Below are 8,166 nucleotides of genomic sequence, written 5' to 3'. Positions count from 1 at the left end.
AATGTGTTCCTTTAGGGCCAGGCTTACTAATGACAAATAACTATTAGTACTCTGAAATGGTATTTTATAATACTAGAATTAGTCATTTGATAATCTTATTTCTTGACGACTAATCTAAATACAGGAGGCACACGGTCCCCTGTGGTGGTCCTGCAGTGTCTATAGAGGTTACAGCTCTGGTTCATTTTCGAACTAAAAAATCCTGAAAGATTTGGGAGAAATTTTCTTAGAAAATCCCCATCGTCACTTCAAAACCAATCAAATTCTGCATTCTAAGTCTACACAACATGCAAAACCACGCATCCTACAAAATGAGTGAATAAAACCGAAGACTGGGTTATATGTGACATGCATCACTCTGGACTCTAAACACTCGTCAGTGCTGTCAGGGGTGTACTTACTCCCAGCCGTCAGAAAGAATCCGCACACTTCCTCTGGTCTGGGACTAACCTGGGCCATGTGTTCAGCAGTAATTCTTCCCCTGCAGAACGGGTAAATACCCTCGGCAGAGCCCATATCAAATTCCAGGGAAACAAAGACAGCAAGCGCTGTGAGGGACGACTGCGCACTCGCAGCCATAATGAGCCATCTGTTCAGCATGGCAGTGCAAACCAAATGTCATCAAACTGTGCTCCTTCCCTCGCGCTTCCTCTCCTCGCCTTCATGGCAGGTAAACCACACTCGTAAAGCATCACTAATGCACGGCGTCACAGTTTACATCGGAGTTGAAATCGGTTTGTATCAGTGACAGACGATGTGAAGCTGAATACTGCAGTGTGGCTACGAATAATGAACTAAAATACGTCTTCAATTAAATATTTAATGCCAGCAACAATTATAGCGTACATTTGTATGTGAAGACACAAAATAGACGTGAGGCGACATGAAAAGACAGACAGCATTCAAATAGCAATCTGAAATACAAGGTTAGAAGAAGCAGCCTCTTGCCAAAATAAAGAGTATTTGTCCTGCATGTGACCAAAATCATTATAATCTCAGTCATCTGAATAACTCCAGAATATATGATAGGCACCTTGCTTGAACCATGCAAAATTGTGAATACATTCTGAGCATTTTGGTTTTTAAAAAGTAAATACATAAACATCTTACAGTAACCGGTCAAAATAAAACAGGCATCGAGTGTGAAACTGTAAAAGAAAGGCACATAAAATGTATAAAAAAGAACATAACAGGATTGAGAACTTCGGTTTTGCCCACTTGGAGATGAACATGATGCATTTTGGATTCCATATACTCAGTGATTGTGGAGAAATGAACAAGCGTCTCTAAAGGGGTTATTCTTCAGAGGACGGGGTCGTGTCTGACGGTGCCTGCTGGGTAACACTGTCCATCTCTGCAGGATCAGAGCTCTCAGTCGATGGACTCTTCTCATGGGCGGCACCTTCTTCCTCTGCCTGGCTTTTATCGGCTTCTGTATTAGCACTCTCTTCAAAGCCGGGCCCTTCGGCCTGCGGACCGTCGCCGTCGTAGATGATGTCCTCTGGGTTGGGCGCAGGAGGACAGAACTCTTCATCAGGGAGGATATGATGAAACACGGATTCAGCCTGGAAATAAACAGAAACCATCACAGTTTGCCTAAACCAACAAGAAACATCCCATAATTGAGCCTATAAGCAATATCTGATCCAATGAACGCAAGTGTCTGCCTCCCTCTGCTGGACTCACCAGTTTAATGGAGCAGTCGCTGCCCAGGCTGCCATCGGGACCGGTGCACACGTGAACGTTGCTCGGCAGGCTGTAGCTGCTGCTGTCCAGGGCTGATGTGTCCCTCATGTTGAAGTACATGACCCACAGCACTGCCGGCTTGCTTCTCTCCTCTGCACCTGCATGTGATGTTTAGACATGTATGTCAATGTCTTGACATAAGACGGCCTTGCATTTCAGATGTCTTACTCTTGACAATTCTGAAAAATATTAAGCCAAATCTGGGCTAAAACGGTAATACCGTTAAAGATCATTACAATTAAAAAAAGCTGTTTTCTATTTGAATATGTTTTCAAATGTAATTTATTCCTGTGATCAAAGCTGAATTTTCAGAATCATTACTCCTCCCTTCAGTGTCACATGATCCTTCAGAAATCTTTCTAATATGCTAATTTGCTGCGCAAGAAACATTTCTTATCATTATCAATGTTGCAACGGCTTTTGCTGCCTCATATTATTGTGTAAACTGTGAAACACTAGCATTTAAAAAAAAAAAAAGAAAAATAGAAAAAAATAACTTTTATTCATCAAGGACACACTCACACTATATTGATACAAGTTAAAGACAATTGTTACAAAGGATTTGTATTTCACATAGAAATACAACATTAAACACTGAATTTTCTATTCAGCGAAACTGTTGTAATATTAAGAATCATAAATGATGATTGACCAATAATAACTGATAATAATGATTCACCAGCATATTAGAATCATTTCTGAAGGATCATGTGACACTAAAGGCTGGAGTAATGATGCTGAAAATTCAGCTTTGCATCACAGGAATAAACTACATTTTAAAAATATAAAAGAAAAAAGAAAACTGTTATTTTAAATTATAATAATATTTCAATATTACTGTTTTTTTTTTTACAGTATTTTTGATCAAATAAATGCAGCCTAACACTGTAAGTTACTAATTATAATGCTTACATTTCCGCAGTTATTCAAACAGCAGCTACAGAAAACTTGCAAAAAACATTTACAATATCAAAGAACATCATCACTGACTTCAGTCTAGTGCGAGTTCACTGATTATAACTCCTGTTATAATCAGTGTAGCCATCTACACTGTATGATGAATAAATCTCTTATACTTACATCGCCCGTACAACTGCACTTTGTTGTTTATTATGAGAGAATTCGCGAGAGAGCAGAATCCAGTCGGCCAGCGCACGCACTGAACAACAAAACTCTGGTGTTTCATCGATGACTCATCTGAACGCTTCTGATTGGCCGCTGCATTCATAAACTCAGCGGAATCGTGTGTGATTGGTTATAACGCACAACACTGTAAAAATGTTGAAAAAGAAATATGATGGAACAAATAAGCCTTAATATTAATTAGATAGTATTACTAGCCTGATAATAATAATAATAATAATGATAATCGTCTTGCTATCGTCAAAGGCATCAGCCACAGGCGATATCTCTGACTATCGTTGATACACGATACTATCGTCTATTGGCACAATGTTATTGAGTACATGAAATTTGAATTAAGTCATGTAGATTTAGTTAAAAAAGCTGCAGAGTAGTTAAATTTGGACTAATATAATAGTTATCATTAACACTGTGGTGTACACTACAATTCAAACATTAGGGGCCAGGAAGATATTTTTTTTAAATGAATTCACTAAGGATGCATTAAATTGATCAAAAGTGACAGTTCTTTCAAGTAAATCATTTGAGCTTTCTATTCATCAAAGAATCTTGAAAAAAAAAAAAAATCATGGTTTCCACAAAAGTATTAAGCAGCAGAACTGTTTTCAGCATTGATAATAATAAATGTTTCTTGAAGAGTTATTAAGCACAGAGTGATTTCTGAAGGATCATGTGACACTAAAGGCTGGAGTAATGATGCTGAAAATTCAGCTTTGCATCACAGGAATAAACTACATTTTAAAAATATAAAAGAAAAAAGAAAACTGTTATTTTAAATTATAATAATATTTCAATATGACTGTTTTTTGATCAAATAAATGCAGCCTTGGTGAGCAGAAAAGCCTTGTTTTAAAAACAAAAACACTAGAGTATAATATATTATTTATGAACAAAATAATTGTTTTCATTTTTAAAACAAACAAAAAAAATTTAAAATAAAATAAAATAATCAGGGCTGTGTAACTGATAATAATGATTCACCAGCATATTAGAATCATTTCTGAAGGATCATGTGACACTAAAGGCTGGAGTAATGATGCTGAAAATTCAGCTTTGCATCACAGGAATAAACTACATTTTAAAAATATAAAAGAAAAAAGAAAACTGTTATTTTAAATTATAATAATATTTCAATATTACTGTTTTTTTTTTTACAGTATTTTTGATCAAATAAATGCAGCCTTGGTGAGCAGAAAAGCCTTATTTTAAAAACAAAAACACTAGAGTATAATATATTATTTATGAACAAAATAATTGTTTTCATTTTTAAAACAAACAAAATTTTTTTAAAATAAAATAAAATAATCAGGGCTGTGGAAAGTCTTCGAAGGTGTGCACAGAAACATTACAACCTAAATTGTTGGTGTTGGATATTTTTTATATGAAAGCCAGAGAGAATTTCAGCACCAAGGACAGCAGAAAGCATGAGTTGATGGGAACACCACAGACTGACATTTTGACTCGCGGCATTATAGTCTTGACCACTTTGCAGATTATTCCGGGCAAGAAACACCCACTTAAAAAAGGAAGAGATCAACAGACCAACATGTAAAGCAACAAATCACACTTTCTTTAGACTGCAGAATGCCATAAAAAGAGGGTTCTCTCACAAGGTTGTTTGTCCACAAAAGTGGAAGTAGTATAGAAACGCCACTCTTCTTCTAAGCATTATTTTAAAACTTTAGGTTAGGGAACACTATTCTCTATTAACTAGTTGCTTATTAGCATGTATATTACTAGCATACTGGCTGTTCATTAGTATTTATAAAGCACATATTAATATCTTATTCTGCATGACCATATTCCAGATCCCTTAACCCTATCCAATACCTAAACATAACTACTACAACAACTACTTTATTTACTATCAATATACAGCAAATTAGGAGTTAACTGAGGGGAAACTTTTAGTTAATAGTGAATATGTTCTTACCAACACCACTTATGGCAGTTTCAAAAGATCTCTGTTGATTTATCATGATAGGAGTCACTGTTATTTTGTTAGCGGCTGCATGACGTAGGTCACCTAATCGCTTTCTCTCCTTTGATGACATCTTAGGCGAGATGGCTTTATAGGACAACAGAAGAGAAGAGTCTCAAGAGTGTGTGTGCGCGTGTGTGTCACTGGTTCGTTTAAAGCGTAAAGCTGTCAGTCTGTATCATTACCCTTTAAATACATGAGCCTCTGCCGCAAAAAAGGTGGGAAAAGAAAGGCTAGAAAAAGCGAGAGGGAGAAGGTGTCAGTCTGAAATGTCAGAACGGTCATTACCCAAATGTCACACAATTATGACGCGTGTTCCTTTTCCTGCCTGGAGTGGCCCGGTGATTTGCTTAATTTGGAGAGGGGGAGAGGTGTGGTGGCATCAATGTTTAACGCCGCTTCAAATATACCACCCATCCTTCCCTCTGAATGCTGCCGGGTCAAGTCTTTAACTGAACACACACAGCGAAAGAGTCATGGACATACATGACCAGGTAATATATGGACACAGAGAAACAGTTTTATACTGTATACTGTATATGTATTGATATATAAAGTTATTTATAATATATTGATGTCGGTTTGATTATTTTATTAGTATATTCATAATTATACATGTTATAAAATCATAATAAAAATAAAACATATACACCACCATTCAAAGGTTGAGGATCAGTAAGATTTTTTTAAAGAAAATAATACTTTCATTCATCAAAGGCACATTAAAATGAACAAAAGTGACAGTAAAGAGTCGACACTTATGTCACAAAAAATGGTATTACAAAAATGCTGTTCCCTTGAACTTCCATTCATCAAAGAATCCTGGAAAAAAACAATGTACCTCTGTTTCCACAAAAATGTTAAGCATCACAACTATTTTCAACATTGATCAAATTAAGAAATATTTCTTGAGCAGAAAATCATCATATTAAAATGATTTCTGAAGGATTGTAATATTTCACAACATTACTGTTTTGATTGTATTTTTGATCAAATAAATGCTGCCTTGGTGAGCAGAAGAGACTTCTTTCAAAAAAATCTTGCAGACCCCAAATATTTGAATGGTAGTGTACACATGAATAATATAAAACATTATATATTACTTTGTCTGTTTTTCAATTTTTTAAATTCAAAGACCAACTTTTGTATAAAATGAACTACTTTGTATAAATGTATGTTTATGTTTAATTTTATACCTTAAGTTTAAAAAGTCTATTGAAGTGTGCAAGTATGCATGTGTTTGGGTTTGGTCATACACACACACACACGCTCCCAGATGTGACAATGTCACATTAGCATACAGCAGCACTCCTGATGGTGGCTAACACATGCCTGCAGCTGCAAACCTCCCAAACCACAATCAACTAAAGTCTCCAAACCCAAAGAGATATTCTTTATAAAAGTTAAGAATCGTCCACACCCTCCTAAAATGCCTCGTTCAAACACGCCCCGTCTACGTCATGTGATGTGGGAAGATTTGCATAACGCCGCCCAAATGTTCACACAAAGAAACAGGAGTTTTGGGCAGTGTAGAGTAGCGCTTGTTGTTTGTCATTTCTCCGATTACAAATGCAGACATGGTTTTACGTTTACACGGCGCGATGCAATGCAACGCATAAAAGGACAGTACAAGTCATTATAATCCGTAATTATGTCCCCACTGGATGCAACAAATGCCTCGTTTATAATGGCTTTTATTGGTTTTGTCTCGTCGCTCCGGGACAAGGCATCACAGTATGGTAAGGGGCGTAACATTTCAGTCACACGCTTGAGGTATTCGGCCAATCACAACGCACTGGATAGCTGGCCAATCAGAGCACACCTCGCTTTTCCGACCGATGAGCTTTGTAAAAATCGAAAAAAAATTTGTAAAAAAGCGTTTCAGAAAGGCGGGGCATAGAGGAGAAACAATAATGTACAGTATGTAGAAAATAATGTGTTTTTTGAACCTTAAACCGCATAAACACATTTCATTACACCAAATACACAAAATAATGTTCTTTTTAGCAACATCACATGACAAGAAGTTTTTACAAATGAGGACATCCCCAAAGGAAGGTTTTTGGAGATCAAATTTATTTCTAAAATATGGTTAAATAGGTATACATACACGCGCGCGTGCACGCACACACACTGAACCAACAATGGTCTCTACAACCTTTTTAAAAAGACCATATACTTACAATATCTTATATTATGAAAATATTTTACATTAAGTAAAATGCAAGTGTTTGCATTTTTTGTGTGTGCAAATTTGAAGTGCTTTTTAGCACTTTACTATGCAGTTGCTTAGGTGTTTTGAGAGGTATTTATCACATTGCCTTGTGGTTGTGAAAAGTATGCCGTCACTAAGGTGCTCAGAGTGGTGCAGAGTGCAAAATGAATCTCTTCCCATCCTGAGTGTATAGCAAAACGCGATTGGTCATGCTACGATTAGGCAGCGCAATGGGGTTGTTATCTGATTGGCTTTGAGTATACGGTGGGTGGAGTCCACCTATTTGTGGATTTGTATCTTGAAATGTTTTGAAACATTGAAACGTTTTGTATACATTATAAACTTAAAATTTAAAAAATGTAACTTTCTATAGATACAACAAATAACTATTTTATAAATTAATAGTTTTATACTTTTATAACATCATTTTTAATTTGATTGTCATTCACAATGCTTCATGGGATTGTAGTTCTTCCCTTCATTAAAGCTGTAAAGTACACAGTGCTGTACCTTTGTCTGTTTATCTGATTTTCATTTACTTTTTGCTTCAAACCAAAGTTTGTTAATGGTGTGACTGTTCTCGTAGTTGATTGGTTGGTTTGTTTCATGGCTCATAGCACTTTTAAAATCCCAATGAGAAAATGAATGGGTAAAAAACTTTACTAATCAGCACAGCTGAAAAAGTGGGTTGGGACTAATTCACTCTATGGCCACTAAGGTGTTCAGAGATATTTTAAGTGCAGTCGCTAAAATATTTGGAGTGTTGTTTTTTTTAGTCTGCTGCTATGTGATGCTAAGGTGTTCTGAGTTGTTTTTTTTGGCAGACTATGCGGTAGCTAAGGCATCAGAGGTTTATGCTGTTGGCCACTAAGGGGTTTTGAGATGTGTTCTGAGTGTTATGGGTTGTTCAAGTCACTAACCCTGAATATAAGATGTAATAGCAAAGCAATCTGTTTCCTTTAATCTAGTCTACATGTGGTCATATGTAAGCCTTGAGCTTTGTGAAGGGTTTAAAATCCCTTAGGAAATCTGCACTAGTCGTTGTTTATTTGTTCCATTTGGCTCCATCCTGATCCAAACG

The 8,166-nt window shown here is 36.2% G+C and overlaps 1 protein-coding gene across 1 annotated transcript in view; it reads right to left on the bottom strand.

The window, feature by feature from the left end:
• Window positions 1-806: 806 nt before the first annotated feature.
• The window catches only part of LOC107661743 (rab proteins geranylgeranyltransferase component A 2-like), a 71,506-nt gene continuing 64,146 nt past the window's right edge, over window positions 807-8,166 (bottom strand). Inside the window, exons 14-15 of the mRNA XM_016451509.1 lie at window positions 1,687-1,844; window positions 807-1,565 (exon numbers count right to left, since the gene is read on the bottom strand). Coding sequence (XP_016306995.1) covers window positions 1,296-1,565; window positions 1,687-1,844 — 428 coding nt within the window. The 3' untranslated portion in view covers window positions 807-1,295. The remainder of the gene's footprint in view (window positions 1,566-1,686; window positions 1,845-8,166) is intronic.

The sequence above is a fragment of the Sinocyclocheilus anshuiensis genome, unplaced genomic scaffold (genome assembly GCF_001515605.1).
Source record: "Sinocyclocheilus anshuiensis isolate Anshui unplaced genomic scaffold, SAMN03320099.WGS_v1.1 scaffold207, whole genome shotgun sequence".
NCBI lineage: Eukaryota > Metazoa > Chordata > Actinopteri > Cypriniformes > Cyprinidae > Sinocyclocheilus > Sinocyclocheilus anshuiensis.
This window is presented reverse-complemented; position numbering and strand designations above follow the sequence as displayed.